At 35.2% G+C, this 21,539-nt stretch overlaps 1 protein-coding gene across 3 annotated transcripts in view; it reads right to left on the reverse strand.

Moving 5' to 3' along the window:
- The window catches only part of xirp2b (xin actin binding repeat containing 2b), a 54,071-nt gene that overhangs the window by 14,959 nt on the left and 17,573 nt on the right, over nucleotides 1–21,539 (reverse strand). For 2 of the 3 annotated variants that reach the window (XM_088605411.1, XM_088605410.1), the window contains 5 exons: nucleotides 18,003–18,147; nucleotides 3,744–3,910; nucleotides 2,631–2,762; nucleotides 1,685–1,789; nucleotides 473–542 (listed from right to left, as the gene is read on the reverse strand). In XM_088605411.1, the coding sequence (XP_088461537.1) occupies nucleotides 473–542; nucleotides 1,685–1,789; nucleotides 2,631–2,762; nucleotides 3,744–3,910; nucleotides 18,003–18,147 (619 nt within the window). Of the gene's footprint in view, nucleotides 1–472; nucleotides 543–1,684; nucleotides 1,790–2,630; nucleotides 2,763–3,743; nucleotides 3,911–9,568; nucleotides 9,747–18,002; nucleotides 18,148–21,539 lie in introns of those variants that run through there. The other variant, XM_088605412.1, reaches the window with a different exon arrangement.

The raw sequence follows: 21,539 nt of genomic DNA on the forward strand, positions 1-21,539 counted from the left end.
CTGGGCTATCCTCGAAAAGAGAAGGGGTGTAACCTTGGCATCCTGGCCAAATTTCCCATCGGCCCTTACCAATCATGGCCTCCTAATAATCCCTATCTATGAATTGGCTTCATTTACTGTGCTCTTTACCTCACTAATAGTAGATGTGCAGTGAGCGTTCTGGTGCACTATCGCTGCCATCGCATCATCCAAGTGTGGGTGGTGCACATTGGTGGTGGTGGAGGGGAGTCCCCATTATCTGTAAAACGCTTGAGTGGAGTGCCCAGAAAAGCGCTATATAAGTGTTAGCAATTATTTAAATTATTATTATTTTGTATAAACATGGGAAAGAAAACATACTCTCTAGTAGAGAACATACAGCTCATAAATTAAAAAATATTGGTTTCAATATTCATTAGTTGTGTTTTTTATGTGTCTCAGGATACAGTATATACAGTAAAGTACATACAGTGCGTAGAGACTAATATCATACCTGTTTCATCATAATGGTTTTCATAGCCAGTAGCCAGGCTGCTTTGGTGAACACTCTCATCAAGTGAGACCTATAACGAGTTTTTAATTAGATGTCATGATATGTAAGGAGAATTTATAGAGACCTGAAATCTCACATTAACAATACCTATTACTTGGACACCTTTTCCTCAAGGTATAATTACTGAGAGCTGAAAACTGAGGATGGATTGTCGAGAAACAATATCTTCAAATGAGAGGAAGAAAGCAATTTTTTTAGAGCTATAGCTTTTAACTTCAACTATGATCTCCAACGTATTAACTTTACTCTGATGTTTACACCATAGCAACAAGATAAATTTTAGCTCATGTATGTCTTTTGCAGTGATAAAAATTCCTGAAATACACAATTTACTGGAATGACTCAAAACCAGACTCTTGACCAATATTTAAAACAATAACACCGTGCTTCTCTTTTTAAGTTTAATGCACAATGAAATGTGAATCCTTTGTCATATTTCTTTGTATCATTTAAGTGGTCTCCTGAATGTCATTAAGTGGTTTCTGTGTGGTAATTATTAATAAAGTTCTGTAATGTTATAAAAAACACAACTTATCTACTGTATACTGACAATTTGCTTTTTTCCATTTGTAAAAAATATTCCTCATTGGAAGGTATCCAGTTTGAAAAAAGCATCGTCTGATTTAATGTGCTTTTAATTCTAGTTTATCCTTATTAGTTTATCAATGCTGCATAGTACCTATTTAATTATATATTTTATTTACTCATTATTGGTAATAGCAATTGCTTATGTCTAGTTCTTATTTTATCTAGCTTAGCCACCCTTGATCTCAATATGCTGCCAATTTTGCACAGAAATGAAAATATTTGATAAGACGTAGACTTGTGAGAATAATTATTGTCAAGAAGGTATCTGTATATTGCACAGTAGATATGATTTCCAAGTTTTAGCAAGTGACAAGGCTCTATCTGAACATTGATTCAGGTGTTAATCTTCTCTCTACTAAACAAGGTTTTAAAAATCTATTTGTATAAAGTAAGACTTTACTAAGCACCTTTCAATATTACAAGTCTTCTTTCTTTGTTGAAGTCACTGCATGCCTTCTTGATCAAATCATTTCATGCTCCATCTGTTGTCTTTACAATACCGCTCTGTGCATAATGTGTTTACATATCAAAGCCTTGTCCACTCATCTTATTTGCAACTGTTACCTTTTCATCCTGAACAAAAGACACCTGGTGTGTTGATGGAACATTCTCTCTCAGCTCTGCCCCGGTACTGCTCTTCACCATAACCTCAGATGTACTTGACACTTCCTGTGACAGAAAAAAATAGCTGTCAGACGCTGTAGAGGACCACTTGTTTATTTCAATGCTGCTAACAGCGGAACATTATTAGCAATGCAAGTGGGACTAATTAATGTTTAAATTGAAGAAGATAAAAATGCTTCAATGACACATTTTTTAAACGATAGCTTGCTAATTATGAAAGCCGAAAATAATCTGGCAATAAGATATTATTGCTGTGCAATTTCAGCATTACATACTCAGGACAGTAATTGTTTTAGTAACCAAATGCACAGTTTTTAGTTTCTTTCTTTAAATATGTTACTTTTTAAAGCAGACTTGTGTCTATACAGCTTACAAAATTATAATAAAGCAAATATCCAGAATGTAAAACGAACCTTCAAATTTGAATGCCAAGTAATTGCTGCAACAAAATGTGCATCATTTGATGTTTTCAATTCTTACATTAAAGCTGTTCTTATCATCTATTTGTATTGCACACAACAACGTATGTCCATTAGCTAAATTTAAAAATGGCAGTAAATGGCAGCCTTCTTCAATAACCCATTCCCTGCAATTTAATGATCCTGTTACAAGAAAAAAAACATGATCACTCTGGAAACTTGTTTTTTTTTCAATTCAATATTCATACATATCTTTGATCACTGACTGTAAATGTAAGCAAGTGGGAAATTAAACGTGATTTAAACTCTGCAGGAGAAATAATGAATGCAGAAACAGAGTCAGTGGATGGGTGGGTGACTGAGAGGAAAGGTGGTTAGAATTTATCTTTCATTGCTAGATGTTCTCCTACAGCTTATATTTGGACTTTCCATTTCTATATCACTTGTATTACAATATTCTTAATTACCTGTACAGATTTGTGCTGGTAATGGAACTGGGTAACTGTTCTGTGTGAAGATGCAATTTCCTGGCTCTCAAATTGTTTCTTCACGCTGGCTAGCCCTCCAGGCAAAGAGCAAGCTTCAGACTCCTCCACAGCCTAATGAAGCAGTGAAAAGAACATTAGCTCCCTTCACTTTAAATGGAAAGAGAATGCAATTGATAGACTTAATATTGTACTTAGCTCTGTTTGGCTTTGGTGACATTCTCTCACATTAAACACTACTGTATATTAAAAATATATGCAGTGGCATCTCTCCTATAAATTAACAATGTTAACTAAACTACAAGTGCTGGTGTTCACTGGAAGTTTAGGAGTTGTTGTGTTATTTAAATGCGTGTCTATGATAGGACCAGCCTCTGAATTTGATACATATCTGTCCTTCATACAGCATGTTGATGACAGACCCAGGCATTATCTACTGTATATTAATAATTGCTCCCAGGCTTATCCTGCAGGGGGCACAAATAGTACATTTTGCTGTACCAAACTCCATTTGAAGCTCTCCTTTCTGACTCGCATAGATTTCACTGCAGGAGAGCAGTGAAGCCTAACTTTGGTCACATTTTGTCATACAACAAGAAGGTAAAATGTTTTTGTAAGCTTGCCTAATTCACAGTATTGCAGTGTGATTAATCATTTTTATGCTCCTATTCTGTGCCCCTATAATATGCTATTTATATGGATGATATCTCCATCCACGTTAGGGATCTCCTGACTATACTGAACAATATTATCACGCTTCATCATCTGCAAATCATCTGTTTAGAAATAAAAAGCACATAGCTTTTTATAAAACTTGCAAATGACCCTGCTTTCCATTTTCTTGCAGTACTTTGTAAACTTATAGGAATCAACCAGGTGACAAGCTTCAAAGAGGAATTTCAAATATTTAAAAGCTTATTCTTTGCACATTTTCTAAAAGATACTGTCCCTGATGTACTGTACTGTAGAAACAAAGATTTGCTGTTGATCTGCATGTTTCCCAATAAAGAAGATTTAGTCAAATATATAATAGTAGGTCTAGTATGGCAATTAAATTGCGCTGACCAGCTAGAGATTAAAGGAACATAATCTTACTGTGCTGGAGGTGCTGGCTGCCTCCTTCTTGGAGACAGCTGCCTGATACATGGCCAGCCTTTCCTTCAGTGAAACAGTCTCGTTGTTGCTATCCAATAGTGTGCTGCTCCTCCCGTTTGCAGTTTCCTCTGGAATTCCTGTCCCTGATTTGTCTGTGCTGCCAGCAGCTAGAAACAAATATAATATATTAATAAATGGCTTGTACTGCAATACAATGGTCAAGTAAAGAGAATTAGGAAAACAGATCAAGACATATGTCGTGTTTACAGTATATCTGATGCTGTTACAAAAACAAACTCTTCAGGGTATGTTTGACTTATAAAACAACCCCAGTCTAAAACAAATCCAACTTGCTTCATAGCTGACCACAACTCTGGAACTAAACGATTAATGGGTGAAATTATTAAACCTTTCTCATTAATGGAGTGAATTGACACTGTTACCTGAAATGAAGCTAATGCAGACTAATTTAGCTAAAATCTGTTTAGGAAAACATTTATATGAAAATCTTTATGGAACAGAGTTCAACCATCGAACTCATTATATGCTTGCTGTTTCTGAATGAAGAAAAACACACATCAATCACATCACTTACACTAAAACAAAATGCCCACACAGTAAAACAATTACTTAAGCACTGGTAAATCACAGATGAGAGGAGAATGTTTATATGTAGCTAAGGGCCTAACAAGGAATTTATATTCTTAGACTTTTGGAACAGATGATAGCTTTGCATTACAACTAATTAAAGAGGTTAGGATGAAAGTACATTTATACTGCCGAGTTTATATAAGAAAAGTGCTGATTTTCAACATTGTGCCTTTTCCCTAAATCATTAAGCTCTGGTGACATACAGAAAATTGTATTGTCTCAGTATAAAGCCATGACATCATTTGTAGGTGATTCAGTTCTCTAAAAAGCTCCCTTCTATACATAGTGAGTAAAAGAAATTTATGTCATGAGCTGTTGACAGACAATTAAGCTTCACCAGCAAATTCAAGAATCAACTGCTAGCTGATCTTAAAAATATAATACAACTCTTTAGATCAAATAAGAACATATTGATTTAATCTGTCATTTTTTCTTTGAAGTCCGTTTACAGTATATTTAAAAACAAACATATAATTAAAGAATATGAAAGTGTCACTTCAGAAACACATGCTAGCAAACAGCTTGTCAACCACAGAGGGTTTGACTTCCAGATAAGTACATGGCTAGGCCATACATTCGTACAGAAAACCAGAAGTGAAGTGAGAAATACATTTCACACTATTAGTTGAACATTTCTGTGAGATAATGGCAAAAAAAACATTTTTGCAAAGTAAACAGCTGTTGCTCATTGTTCTCCAGACCTCTCAGATTGTCAGTACTGCAAGCACAAAATCCACTTATAAGGAGTGATAAGATTTAAAATGAAATGACTTTCCATTGTCATGTTTTTTACTTGCTCTGTAACACCCTATTCACTTGTGTCAAAAAAATCAAATGAAAATTTATTGAAAATACTTTGATATTGTAAACAGTGTCATCACAGAAAACACTTAAATTTGCTGCACTATTTGTTATATTACTGAAATGCATTGTGGCATTCTGGGTACAGGTATTACAATTCAAGTAGAAATGCACAGTAAGTTTTAGATGTAAAGGTTAATTGCATAGCTAGACTTAGGGATAGTTTTTGAATTCTTACATATACTTAAATGTACATGGTACAAAACAATGATAATTCAACAACATGTGCTGTTTTAATGCAAAGTTATAAGCATAAGTTAACATGAGGCATGAATAATCATCCAGTTCTGTGCAATTATGACACTATAATTGTGTCCATACTTTGTTTCCCAGCTGAATTAGCCAGGTTGTGCCTAATAAGTACTGGGATAGGAGGGATTGCAGCTGGATAGGTAAGTGCTGTTAGCTAGACCAGTTGGTGGCACTCTATTCTCTTGAAATGTCCAAACCAGTGTCCCTGTATGGTGACTGAAGTACTGTAATTTTGCTGTAGAAGATGCCATTAAACAGACATTAAACTGAGGTCCTGGTTATTAGGTTACTGAAGCAGTTTCTCATGTCTCTAGTCTCTACCTCACATGTTCATTTAGTGGGGCTGCTGGCACATAATGACTATCAAGAGTTGCCCAGGAGGGTGCTACACTTTGGGACAGTACAGTAGCAGTAGTTTGGGACACCTTGATATTAAAGCGATTAATTAACACTTTTACGTAATCATGAAAGATGATAGTCAATGAGGAGAAGACATTTGAATTATCTATGCTATTATTATATCTGGCATTTCTACTACAATTGGTAAGAAATTTCTTACTAGTAACTTGGGAAAAGGACTGGGAACAATTTATTACTTGAAATAAGCAACATTCAAATGCTTTTTAGATGTATGTAAGAACTTATCCTCCATGTATTAATTACCAAATCACCCCCATTAAGAAACCAGTCTCTGTTAGTGTGACACATAATGAATTAAGAAATTCATTCACTTTACATTCAAGACAAATTAACACATGCGTGGTAGTGTTAATATTGATTATTTTTTCAATTCTGTTTTTTCATCTAGTCCACTGTGTAGACTAAAGAGCACAGTGTTTGGACATCCTTTGTACTATACATGACACTTAAATTATGAAACAATCTGCAAAATTAAAATGCCTGTCAAGCATTTGGTTTTAAATATATACGTAGGCACATTATATCTGTGTCTTTGTTTCAATACAGAAGATTTCAATTAAAATCAAGTCCACACAATACAGCACATACTGTACTGTACTTTCACATTTTCTATTTAAAAGCCATGCAATATGGCCTTTTTTATAGGCATTGATCAAAATAAAAAAAACTTTAAAAAATACAGTACAAGCCCTTTGTGTCAAACAATTAGCTTATGTCTGTTGTTCCAATAACTTAAACAGAAATTGTTCAAAGTTCTGTACGACACAATGAAAATAAAAAAGGGTAGTTTGGTTGTAGGAGATTTTTCAGGTATATAGGCTGCCTTAGCTTTAAACAAGTGTTATTGACAAAATCCCAACAGTCATTTAAATGTTCAAACTGAAACATTCATTTATTGACTGATTCAAGTGTTTTAAGGGAAAGAGAGAAAATACTGTCATTGTCTTATTTTCCACTTATTGCTCTACAACACTGAAGTCCTCTTACAACTACATGTTGAGTTCTACAGTAGCCTCTCTAGCCAAAAAAAGAACTTTGCACAATAATACTTAATACGATTCAATTACAAAATCTCATTGATGATTGACATTTGGAAGATAATTTACACCATGCGATGAAACTATGTTCCCTTTAACTACCAATTTTAGAGTCCTAGCTATGGTTAGCATGCTGGTGTAAACTTAGCACCCTCTTACCATGAGATGTGTGACTAGCACAGCAAGCTCCCAAAATAAATGGGGTTCTTCCCAGCCCAGTTTTTAAAGACAGGTCAAATAGTTAGCACCTGAGGTAATTGTGAAATTTAACACATGCTGAAAAGAGGAGATAATGTATTCATTTATTTTATGGGATCAGTGACTCTGGCGTACAGGCAGGTTTAGCAGAGAGACTGACATTTTCATTCTAAAAATGTGCAACTACAATCCTTGGATATCTCATGACGAGCAGTAGTGAGGCAAGAGATCACATTACAGGAAAGTGAGGTAATAGCGGCGCCAACTCTAAGTTAAAAAATAAATCAACCTTATTTTAAACTGCTTTAGCCATAGACTCATGTTCCCTTCCTGGTGAGACAGGCACCATTATGAGCATTCATTGAAGGAAAACAAAAGTATTTAAATCAGAAACTAAGTTTTATTTAGTCAAAATAAGAGAATACTTTTTGGTACACTTTTTTTAGTTAAAAACTCTCTTTTGCTTCCAGACAATTTGTCAAACTTTGAAACGCTGTTTATTAACATACAGTATATGTAAGAGGCTGTTCTATTCTCGATTACATGTGCAGCACTGTATTCAAATGGAAGTTATTCAATAATAACCTTCCTAATAATAATAATAATAATAATAATAATAATAATAATAATAATAATAATAATATAAGAGAATAGTATACCTTATAACAATATTGAATATTCAATAATGGAATTTTGATTTGAGGGGGCATACAGTTAGGATGTGCTTTTGTCACTAGGATGAAGCATTAATGTGGGGCCCTCTGACAATCTCTCTGATGATTGAAAAAGAGGTAGATATCAGAATGAGGGAGTGTGGTATTGTCTTTGGTATGTATAGAGACCAGCAGTTCAGCTCAGCTGAGCAGAGTCTCCTAACACTGGTAGCGGTTACATGAACAGAAATATAACACTTCAGTGCCAGCTTGCAGCAGGAAATTATTCGAGAAGGAAATCTGGAACGTAAGCCTTCACTTAGTAAAAGCTCATGCCATTATAGGCCAAGAAGTGAATTGCATAAACCCATTAAAATGCAGTTCTGTCAGCAAAATTGAACTGAGATACGTTTTGCCTCTTAAGATTTAAATTGAAGACAATAAACAAAACAATGACTTTCATAAATGAGTCTGTTCCTGTGAGTTATTGCTACTTAACAAGCAACAGCTAACAAACCTCACACTGCCTTGGTCTTTAAACAGGAGATAAATTAGATTATTAGAAATTCAAATATGAAAAAGTAAAAGTGTAGCTGTCATGGTGAGCCAAGTATGACAAGTAAGCAGAACATTATTCATTTATACCGATATGATTTTTTGAATTATTTTCTTTGTGTTTTTATCAACTGTATAACATAAACCCAGTTCAAAAACTCATCAGGTTTTGCATTTCTAATCCAGAAAATAACTTAGTGTATAAAAGCTGTACAAACTATCACTATTGTAAACAGTTCCTCTCTGGTTTAAACATTTCTGTAGAGAAAATCATCACTCTGCAGATCTTCTGACTCTGCAGGTACAGACGTTCCACCAGAGCTCAATTCCCTACACATCACTAACTGTCATGCTTATGTTTAGTGGCCCTTCCTCAAGTAAGATATATTGGTAACAATTCTTAAAATGCTAATAAAGCTTCACTTTTTCCAACATTAGTGCCCCTTTAAAAGGTTCAAAGACACAATACAACCCAACAAAGGCTAGCAGCTAATTGCTCTTTATACAGTATATTATTCCTCAGTTCTTTTAGCAATTCCCCAGTTACAGAACACAATTTTATAGACTTCAGGTGCCTTAGAATTGTTCCAAATCCAGAAAAAACAGCTGAATGTAAGGTTTTTCTTGGACGAACTAGTAGTCACATGTCACTCAAACACAAATCACCTTGTCTATAGTTTAAAAAAAATATCTGCTATTGAAAATGAGTACATTAAGAACTTAGCCATGTGTAGCTTAGTGTTTGTAAAAGGAAAAAAAAAGGTTATTATTGTATTCTATATTTTCACAGTACAATTTTGAACAGATAGCATAAGAGTTATCATTTTATGGAACAACCTTGCATTAAGAAATGAAATTTGAGTGTAGACATCATCCTTAAGATTTCCTTCCATACAATCTGACTAGCTTGGCAATTCAAGAAAACGTCATACTGTAAATTGTGCAAATTGATTAAATCTATGACTTATAATGACAGTCTGGTATTTTGATCTTACATATGCATGAGAATATTTGCAAAACTAAAACTAAATGACGTTGTGGGGAATTTTTAGGTCAGTCATTCATTAAGTCAGTCTTAATGAAGGAGCTTGTCTTAAGAAAACATTTGTTAAGAGATTGCCATAATAAAACAAATTGAAACATGCCAAAACAAAGCCAATATAAGACAATTAAAGTTCCAGGTGTCTGAAATACTTACCTTCTTTACAGCTGGATAACAATATCTAGGAAGTGTTTAAAATGGTATGATCCCACAAAGGCCCCCCGATCCTCAACTAGCAGGATTTATGCCCTCCACACAAGCACATCCCCCTGTGTTGGAGACCAGCTCCAGCCTTGTCTGTTCACCCTCTTACCCAGCTAGACAGTGACAGCTGATTTTATTTTAGACCCCTTGTAAAAGCAGAGCCTTGGTGTCTTTTTTTAGAAGGTGAGTCCTGCCTTGCCTTAACATCAAATTGTAGCACTCTTCTTGACCAGACTTCCTGTTGGAATGTTTTTGGAAGTACTACACCTAACACAAGCAATTATTAGTTTTATTATTATTATCAGATAATAAACATTTATGGTGAATTTGTATTCTAATAATGGCAGTATTATTGCATATTTAGTTCCTTCCAGGCAAAAAGAAAATGCTTAAATCAGACTGACTGTTTAATCTTTAAATATGGTAATACTCTATCCAATAAATTAGGTCATATTTTAATGCCAGGGTCCAGAGAGGCCTGGAGCCAGGGAGGTGCAAACAACATACAACCACCTGGGGTTGATTCCTCTCTTTCCCAGCTTATCTTGTCCTCAAAGGCGCCAGACTGACACCCCTGGCATCCCTAGCAGCCCAGAGCAATGTGTGGTTTCCAGACATGGCACCCGAGCATTGCACCACAGCAACACTGTAACACTGTGTACTGTTCCATAGGTGAAACTGATAGCTCATTCATGTCACCAGGCATCTAGAGGAAACCAGGCAACTTTCAGTTACAAGGTAACCCTTTCTGCTGCTATAACCAGGCTCTGATAATGACAGCTGCACTGCTTAAACTAATGATTTTAAACGTCTTTAGCACTTGTGTCCTTGATCATCTAAATATGATATACTGTAAGGCACTTTTCTGTCGACTGTTTTGATGATGTTATGATTGCTTTTTTGCTTTCCTTCTCCCTTTTTTAACTTTGATAAAACACGTTTGCGAAACCACAAATAGCTGGAGATTACAGTAATGGAGCTTAATAAATGTTAATATGTAATAACTGTTAGTGTGACTTTGTTATAGCAAATTAGACTACTGAATTTCACCAGCCAAATAAATATGTGTTATATAGTTTAGATGTCTCTGAAGGAGCAGGGCTATTAAAGAACAATCAGTACTGCTTTGTGATGTTAATAGGGAGAAAAACGTGGTTTTGAATTATTAAACATACTTGGAATTTATGATATTTCCAGAATGTGACTGATTCTATGAATCCATCATATTTTCCTAGCATACTAATGCTGTAAAACAAGAAAAGAAATGTGAATGCACCTTTTCCCTTACAGACTTCATCAAAATCAGTAAATGGAAAGAAGCGTGTCATAACCCACTAGCAGAAGATGACACAACTATGGCATGTCCGTTGAGATGAGAAGTGATTTTTAGAAAACAAATGCAGCCTTTAAATGATACAGAATTCATGTCAGGGGTGAGAAATTAGTCATCCATGAGCAAGGTAGCCCACTAATAATAATAAGCCAGTGATGCATAAAACAGGTATTTTTATAATATTTGTCCAACATGATTATGCAGAGTTTCTGCATTACCTTATAATAACAGGGTCTGGACTTCTTTTCAGTGCCACTGTTTAGGTTGTCAGCCAGACACTGTACACAGGAAATGATTAGACACCTGTCCTCAAAATCAAATGGATAGGTGGTCATATGTCTGGGTCCAGGTCTTCATTAACTGTGGTGGTACAATTTGAGCACCGAAGCCCCTGAGTCCTAAAAAACCCACTTGTTTATACAAACATACTTCTTTTGTGAAATATAATACATTAAATATATTCCTCTACCATCTTTTATCAGTTTTACATCATTACCTTTATTTAATTTTGCACACCTTTGTGCATGATTAATAACATAGATAACAATGCACACACACACACGAAATGCTGGAAGTCAATGAATGCAAGACCACGATTCTGACATTATCAACAGGCCTGAAGACATATGCCCATACTACATCACTTCTGATTACCTTAAAATAATTTCAAATGAATGTTACAATACATGGGTGGCACAGTGGGTAGCATTTCAGTGTTGCAGCACTGGGGAGCTGGGTTCAATTCCTGGAGTGCTATCTATGTGGAGTTTGTATGTTCTCCCAGTGTTTGTATGGCTTTCTCTGGGTGTTCTGGTTTCCTCCCACTGGGGGCAATTGTAGGTTAATTGGCTTCTGGGACAATTGGCCCTATGTGAGTATGTGTGTGTATCATGCCTTGTGCCCATTGCTTGCCAGGACAGGCTCTGAATCCCTTGCAGCCCTGTCTAGAAAATGCTAGGTCATCCATATGTATTCAATTCAATTTTTTATTCTCAACTGGACAATTTCAATCTGCTAAAAGGATTTTCTTGATATTTCAGCTTCTTCATCCAAATCTAAAACCAATTCCCTTAATGGATTTTTATATTAAAATGCGCACATTCAAGTTTAGAAATCAATGTTGAGAATCTAAGATTTTAACATTTAAATATGCTAGTACTGTATATATGGTTACAAATAACATACATGACATAAGATAATAATTAAATATACTATATTCTAATCTCCAAATCCTTCACTAACAATGTATGGCCACATATGAATTGCTAACACTCTAATGTAAGAGTAGTAACATGTTGTCTTGGGAGAGTTACATTTAGCTTTTAACTACAGAAATAGAACTGTGCCTTACAGCATGATTGCAAAGTGTGTCTTATTTCTTCTATCCCACTTGCCAAAAGCCATTCTGTATGCAGTATACTGTACCTGAAATGTGTAATCACAAAATATATTGGTCCTTTATAAAATTATTTGGCCTTCTCGGAGAACTCTAGCGTAAAAATTCTGCACAGTGTAACTATTAAATTGAGTATGCATACAAATTGGAATATGAGGAACACATTTGTATGGACAATGACCGTATGCATCTAGGGGCATTATGTTAGCTAAATTACTGTATTACTAGCCAACATTTACTGTGCCTTGCAGAATTATTCAGACTAAATGATGCATACTCCATAAAACTAAAAATGGAGAGACAAAAATGTAATATGTCAATTGCATAAGTATTCAGAACCGAGAAAATTTTTGGTGGAACCACTTTTGGCAGCAATTATATCTGCAAGTGTTTTGGGGGTAAATCTATACCCACACACTATTGCAGTTTTTGTCCATTCTTTGTGGCTGATTTGCTGAACTTCAGACGCTTAGGGGAGGCTTATGGACAGACGTTTTCATAACCTTCCCCATATTCTAAATTGCATTCAAATCAGAACCTGGCTACTCAAGGACATTGATGTTCTTATGCTTACACCGCTCCAGTTTGGCTTTGGCCTTGTTCTTTCGATCATTATCCTGCAGAAAGGTGAACTTTTGTCTCAGTTTTAGAAATGAAACAGGTTTTCCTCTAAACTTTGTCAATGGTATGTTCCCATTAGTGTTGACAAACTTCCCAGTCCCTGCTGATGAAAAGCAAAACTATAACATACAGTACTGTAACTAACTTACTACTGTAACTGTAACCACCCTGCTTGAAAGTAGCATATACTGAGTGATACACGACATTGGGTTTGCATCAGATGTTTTGCATTTAGACCAAAAAGTTCCAATTTTTTGTTGTCTGAACACAAAACCTTTTGCTACATAATTGCAGTATCAGGCGCTTATTTGTAAGCCTCCTTTTGGAGTGACAGCGATATTGTTGACCCATGGGCTTTTTCTCCCATGTCAGGCACTGAACTCTATAACTCTTTCAAAATCGTGGTGGTATTCCTAACCAGTTCCATCATCACTTACTGTAACTGCTTAAGGCGTTTGGAGGGACAGCCTGGTCTAGTCATTGGGTGGGTGCCTTCCAAATCATAAGGTTTAACTTCACTACGCTCTAAGAGATATTAAGAATTGTTTAAATGTTTTTATACTCTTCTCCTGATCTGTGCCTTTCTATAACATTATCCCTGGGTTGTTTTGAAAACTCCTTGGTCTTCATGGTTGAATCTTTGCTACGACTTCACTACCTGACTGAGAGACCTTACAGAGTGAGGAGTTTTTATTCTGAAATCATTTGAATCACTTTTATTACCCACAGATAGAGGCCTTTCAACTATTTGTGTGACTCGTTATGATAATTTAGTGCACCTCATTTAATTAAAGGTTTGCCACAGCAAAACACTTATGCCATCGTGTCTTTTCCACTTTTCATTCGAATTCTCTGTTTATGTCTTTCTTTTTGTTTTTTGCTTAGAATGTGTGGAGTAGATATTAACTGCAACTTCAAAGTATCATGACTGCAAGCTTGAAAGCAACACAATGTAAAATGTAGTGCATGGGTCTCACTATTATTGCCAGGCGCCTTATACATCCATAATAGTTTCCATGTGTGGAAGAACATGGCATTATATTCTTGAACCATGAGATGCAGTCTAATGACGATATTCACTCTAATATGTTCCATATGATCTCATTTGTATGTGTATCAAATTGCACTGCTCCACAGTGCAGTTATTATGACTCAGCTGTATGAATATGCTGAACCTTTATTCAGCTGTGCAAATAACTTTATAAGAAGCCTGTACATTACTACATTTAGGGAACCATACTGTATGATGAAAGGGTATTTTTCTTAAAATGTGACAAATGACATGCCCTTCAAGTATAGATGTACTGTACATGCACTTCAAGGATAAATAATCTTTTCACCTTTACAAGTGAATGAGATGATGAACTGGCTTTGGAGATGAGTGGATTACATCTGAAAGTGAAGATTGTGGGGCATATTTACAAAGAATGCAATGCCAAATTAAATTAAACTCATATCATAAAGGAATTATAAAGTAATAAAAACAGCTTGATTATGATTTTTTTCATATTAAGGAAAATATACAGTTAAAATCAACTTGGTGGTTTAAAGAAATATCTATTTCAGATGCTATTTTGTTTCTATTAGTTTCATAAATCTCCACTAGTGATGATGGAGCTTTGATGGTATCAAGGCTCATCGCACAAGTAGCCCTTTAAATTACAAGAAACTGGTTAAACTGCAATTTAAATAACCTTGATTGTCTACATTACAGGCAAATATGACTCTAATCGTAAAGTCTGGATTAGTCTTTTGTCAGCTTATTTGGGCTAAGTGCAATGAATGTTACTATGGGGTATTTTAGAGAGACACTATATATCTCCATGATAGAAAAAGTATTGCAAGCTGCAGATTAATTAAATTCAAACTTCAACATGAAAATAAATTCATGGAAGAATTTCTCTGGGGAGTTGTTCAAGATGTGAAGTGGTTTTTGAGAGAAGAATCACATATTCTAAATTTTGCTTCACTGACATATTTCTTATATCACTTTTTCTCCCCTGAAGCTTTTTCTAAGGTACTACTTCATGGACAGAATTACAATGAAAGGCATCTTTGCAATACAGCCAATATATTTGTGTGTATATCTATTTGAATTTGCAAATATTATTATGTAGACAACTTGATTTGTATTAGTGTGGCTACTAAAATATTTTGCCAACTTAGGGTTTATGTACCTTGCCAGCTTCTACATCTGCGTCAAGCATTCTACACATGAAAACAGTTCCCATCTTTTATTGAGATAAGCAGGCCTCCAGCTAACTACCTCAACCCCACTTCTTCATTTTTCCACGACTAAGAGAAATCATTTTGAGGTAAATGTCTCAAGCTGTTAATAATAAAAATACCAAACTTTGTACATGTTTTACAGTATGATAGAAGCACAGAATGTACAGTTCATTTCCCACTGATTTTAGTACAACTTTCAAATGAATAATTTTTGCAAAGAAATAAAAATTGGCTTCAAAAACATGTTCCTTTATATGTGCTTTTATCTTTTTTATATTTTAGTGAAATAATGTGATTTTCCAACGACTGGTTATATTTTTTGTCTTATTGAAAGACCAGATTTTTTTATAATTCACGATAATGTACAGTATGTGCCAATGAGATGTCAACACCTTAATTATTGTTATGCTCTATTGCCAAGCCTGTTTGAGAAGTATTTTCTGGACCTTAGCTGTATTTAGTTCAGTGCTCCTACTAAAGGATGATTATTATCTTTGTGAAACCTTTGAAGCATTGAAAACTCTTTAGGAAACAAATAAAGCATTCCTCCTGTTAAATTAATTAAATGACCTCGCCTCTGAAGATACAGTAACAGTATCTGCTAATCTGCAGAATATTCCTGTGCCAGAAATCAGAGGTTGATCACTAACCCAGCCTCTTCTAACACATTTCAGGATTTTACTTGAATTTTCTAGGGGATTGGACTGGCCAGGGGTAGCTTTCTCTCAAGGAAGGATTACATGGAGATAGGGACATCAGAAGTAGAGCCTTCACACAAAACCAAAATGTTATATTCCAACCAAGACAAAATACTTACAGGGTTGTGGACATGCATGCAATGTTAAAGCTGATCTAAAAATATCCCTGAATCTTTTCTGAATGTCGTGTCCATACTCTATAGCCTTCACCACTTTTTATTCTCACATTCTTATTTGACATTTGAATTAAACATTTGACAATGTGTCAAATGAACAATCAGGGATGTAATATATTATTAAATGTTTAGGTATACTCAAAGTCATATAGTATTGAGTACGATTTTACTGTCTCAAATGCAATCCTGTTAGTGGAGGCAGCATCAGAAAACAAAACAGTCTGGCAGTATATTTAAGTTGGGAAAATGACCATGAATTTCTTCCTATATAGAATATTTTTATTTTTAGATCCCTTTATTCACATACCTTTTTTTCTAACCAATCAGAATCTTATCCATGAGCAAATCACTTTAAATAAACAAGTAAGACAAGATAAGCAATATGAACATCACTCCGGTTGACAGAAATATTGTTTCAGTCATGCTGTGAATCAAAATATCAGAAAACATTTTGAAAAATAGAAAGAAAACTAAGGTATCACTAGACACATGGCAGCAGATTATCTGGAGATTTAAAAATTCAGCTACAGTACAGTCATTTCTTAGCAGAGTAATGTTTTGACTAAATCTGTTTTAGAAAGTTCTGAAGCCACTAAGATCATAACAGAAAAAAAACTTTTCTGACAATAAAGGTCAACAATGTTATACACTAGCCTTTATTAATAATATTATCTGCACATACAGTATATCCTTTAATGCCTGGAATTTTTAAAGTCTCTTAAAAATAGTTTGAGATGTTTATTTCAAGGTGCTGAGGTGTTCAGGTCTGGTAGCAATATTTGTAATTGTTGAGTCCACTAAACTAAAAAATAACAATTGGCTAGGAATGTGAGTAAGCTGTTTCTTGTAAGATTTATTTATATGATAAAGAAAAAGCACTGTTGTATCCTATGACAAGTGCAGGGGAGAAAGGGGCATTCATGGTTTCATCTCAATTTATTGTCTTCAACCAGTAGATCCAAATCTGTCAGAAGTTATCATCATTGAAGACCACAAAGCAATGAACTTTACCTCTGTGAACAACTGTTTTTGCTGCAAACACTGTCTCAACACAATCAATATGCAGAGTCTGAAGGTTTCAGGGAGCCCTCATTAGAATTAATCAGTTAAAACAATATGCTATTATAACCGGGGAGTTAAATGTCTCAAAAGCAGAAAAAAATGTCTTAGAAAACAACACAATCTTAATGTTTAATGCGCAAATCAAAGAAAATCAAAGAAAGGAGATGCAGTCTCTTCATCAAAAAAGCAGGATATTTTATTATATATTTGGAACAGAGGAGTGCATACCTCATGAATATTTATTTCAGAGAAACAGCTTGGGAGTCTGAGATCATTCATTTTTAAACAAACACTGCCTATGCCTACAAGTGTGGGTATGTTGCATACCTTGGTAGCAACTCTAAAATACAGTAAAAGTGGTTTCTATAAGCATGTTTGCTTTGGTATGCTTCAAAGATCTGTCCTATAAATAAAAATGCAGGAACATATTAGCATAATATGCTAAAAAATTAAGCTTCTAATCTTAATTTAGTATTTTGTTTTAAGAGATTATAACCTATTTCCATTTCAATTTTAGAAACAGGACAGTCTGCATCAGCAGAACCTTTTCCAAAGCCTTTTGCTCTGCTGTAAAATTTGCTCTGGTTTTCCAAATTTCTGATAAACTTTAATTTAAAAAAACTGTTTCCCATACCTGCAGTGCCTACAGCTAAGAGCACGACTTTAAAACTTTTCTTTCAGGAAATGGAAGCCAGATTTGCACTACAGCAAATTTTCTTGAAAACCACTTTCTGTTTTAATTTTTATTCTGCCACTGGCTTAGGTGGCATAGGCTGTAATCGGTAGTCACTCATAAGCAGCAGCAATCAGCCAGTATGCTAGGTGCCATTAAGAAATCACAAGTGTATTTAAGAGATGTATTTATCCTCACATTTGCTGGTGTCCAGGCTCGATTTTGGGCACAATTTGTCTTCAGGTGATTGGCAGTCTTTCTGGTCCATTGCAAAACTGCTGGTAGGGCTTCCAAGTTGTTTCTTAGATGCTGGTGAGTGCATACCTCTTTTTGCTCTTGCTTCCTGATGAAGACAAAAGGGGATGTAAAGTGTTAGGAGGAAACACCTGCGGTTTTCCTCTGTGGGAGTGACCATCACACAGCCTTCGCAAACCAACTCAGTGTTTGAATAAGACAAGAGACAAGAAAAGCTTGCAACTTTCTTGCCAATCAGCACCAGCTGCGATTTCACAACACATGGAACTGCAGCAGATTGCATTTTGCAGTAGAAAGGCAGTCATGATTTCACTGCGCAAAGGTGACCTTGAATGTAATATGGAAAGCGGAGTTGCACTGAAAGTTTTTTTTCCCTCTTTTCCTTGTGTGGACCCAGTACAGGCATTTGAAAGACATTCAACAATCTCAGAAAAAAACAATCTCAAGTTGGTATAAAAAAATATGTTTTTCAAGACATCAAGGTGGCCCAAATGGATAATGAACACAATATTTTGTTTTCAATGTTTATGTCTTACAGTACTGATGAGATCAATCTAAAAATATTCCCAATACATAATAATTCTAGAATATAACTGAGTATACAGTGACCATAAGACAATGATTTCAGGCTGTTTCACATTATAGGGCAGTGCAGCAGTTAATGTTATTATTTTATGAGTAAACAAAACACCAAGCCTTTAAGGTGTCCTAAAAATAAGTAATATGAAATTTTATAAATTCTCTCTTCTACTTTGTTTACTGGGGATTTTTGCTGCTGTAAAGCAGTTGCAGTGTTTTATTTCTTCTTGCAAATCAACCCTACAGGGGTATAAACCTACCTTTGTTTCCTACTTGCCATTATTTGCAAATCAAATTTGTTCCCAATGGCTACTCCCCTACAGCACCTCCATAGCATTAGGTATGTTGAAAATAATATCTGAAGACAAGTGTTTTTCATCAAAAACTGAGTGAACTAAAACCTCTCAGTTTATCTTTGTTTTGAGGAATTCACCCAAAAGCTCCTCCGCATTCATTGACAATTCAACAACGAAAAGCTCTCTTCTGACATTTAAGCTCCCTCGGCATCAATTCACTGTTTTGCCAGGATTCCTTAAAAATCTTTTTGCCTGTGATATACCTCAAAGCTTGACTGTGATCTTCCCTGAACACTATTTCACAACTCTGGTCCTTCAGCTAAATTAGCTATGTTGCAAATATTGCACTATTCATGCTATGCTTACGCAACTCTTGTATTAACGTCTAAAGCATTAATACAACACTTTTTTCCCTTTAACCTTATCGTTCCATTTCGGTCATAAAACAAGACTCATAGCATATTTACAGATCCAAGCTACACGTTAGAAAGAGAATTATGTTACAAGGCCAAAGGATTAGGGGCTGGGTATTCAAATTTATAATGCTACAGGTCAAAGATCGTCCGGCCAAAATGTGATATCTTGGGATAAAGGGGGATAAACACATGTAAATATCAATGAAACAAAATTGTCAAACATTTTAAGTATCTACTGTATAAATAATAGCCACTGACTCCTTTAAATGCACAATCCCTTGCAAAAGCATGTATAATACATACAGTAAGCAAGGTTTCTGCCCTTGTGGCAACACTGCAAGGAAATATATCAATAAACGGCATGCTGATAAGTGAAAAATCCTGTTCCGGGTTTCTGAGATTGTTTCTCTGAGAGTGACATCTGAAAGGTGCAATCCAATACTGTTCTTTTCTGGTTGTAGGAACTCAGGGTGCTAGAACCTCAATTCCAGAGATCACAGAGTGGTATTGATTATGATGTAAACTGTGCAAGACTCTTGAACACCACTGATAACAAAATGCAGGGGATTTGTGGTCTGCACCTCATCTGCAGCTTTGCAAGAGCGGGCCTGGGAGAAGTTTTATTTAAAACCACTCATGGCAAAAGGTAGCTCATGTGTAACTCCCAGTTTGGAGGGAATGTTCAATTTAAATTGCAGTCCGTGCTGCAGAGCACATCGATCCACGCACAATTGCTTGATGTAATTGCTTTTTGAATTGAAATATGCTTCCTGTTGTGATCACTGTCGCATTCCTTTTTTTTTTTGTCGCAGCCTTGGAGTAGAAAGATTAAAATGCAACATAATCTGTTACAGGATTTTATGAACCTACACCACAGTATCTATATTTAAGAATTGTTTTATTCTCTTAAAAGGAATTAAAAAGTGGCTTTAGAGTTATACCAAATGAAGAGCATATCTAAAGAAGTTTACACATGAGGTCTGTATCTGGTCAGTGAGTCTCTGTTATTAACACACACACCATATACCGTGGCCTAAGACATGCCACCATACTAATTATAGACTTAAAACAGGTGGTTATGATACGAAATGAAGTTAAACATGATACCTTCATATTTTCTGTGGTTAACACATTTCAAATATGTGCGCAGAGAGACAGATACATATATTCATGAATTTTATGTTTGTATCAACAAATGAAAGATGACCAGAGAAATAGAGAACAAATGACCCATGGCAAAGTTGAGGGAGAAAGTGCCGATATCACTAACCAGAAACTGAACAGAATTCACATAGGATTAACATCACAGATATTGCTCATGTCATGTCAACATGATTCTGTCTGATAAGTTTTCTACAGTCACCTCATTTCCATCTGACCTGGATTATCACTTGTTTCGGCTTCTCTGAATCTGAAATTCTGGGAGAATCTATTCTAAACCATGACTGATGCTACTGTATGTTCATACACTTGATGTTTGCAGTTAAAAAACACATTTATAGAACAGCTTCATATTACAATTCTTATTACAGTATTGTTATGTAATTGTTAGTACATAGACATACATAATTCAAACCCTGGCACTGGCTGTTCTAAAAGAACGGAACAAAAACTTTTAGCCAGAAAAAAGAACAGAACTGCAAAATTGCAGAAAAGTAATCAAAATGTATTTAAGACTGTAAACATTGCATACAATCATTGAGACCATGGGTGCTCAGAAGTGGTGTTTAATAGGTTTATATAAAAAACCCATACATTTGTTTTTAATTGTAAAAATGAATGAATGAATGCGCAATACTGTGTGTGTAAACTAGACTAGCCAAGAAAAAGAAGAGTCATGTATCCTAATTAGCAGATCTACAACCAATGACGTGTTTTCTCTCCAAGTGGATACAGTCAGGCCAGTTTAGTTCATCCAGCTGTTTCTACCTCTCTCATGCCAAAGACAAAAAAAAGGAAGATTTGATAATATTCATATACTAATGGATGTTGAACACAATTGCTAAAATATATGTTACTATTGGCTCACCTTTAAGAGATGTTCATATAAAAAAACGTTCATTTGTCTGTCACTGTTCTTTATATTTCCTATTTCCTTTTAAAATCAGTAATGTCTGTGGTGGAGCAAAGTTGGACACAGTCTCCAGCCTTTTCATTTTTTTCCCAGTGTTTGATAGTATGTAGAAACT

Source organism: Lepisosteus platostomus, chromosome 14 (assembly GCF_059453375.1).
Source record: "Lepisosteus platostomus isolate fLepPlt1 chromosome 14, fLepPlt1.hap1, whole genome shotgun sequence".
Lineage (NCBI taxonomy): Eukaryota > Metazoa > Chordata > Actinopteri > Semionotiformes > Lepisosteidae > Lepisosteus > Lepisosteus platostomus.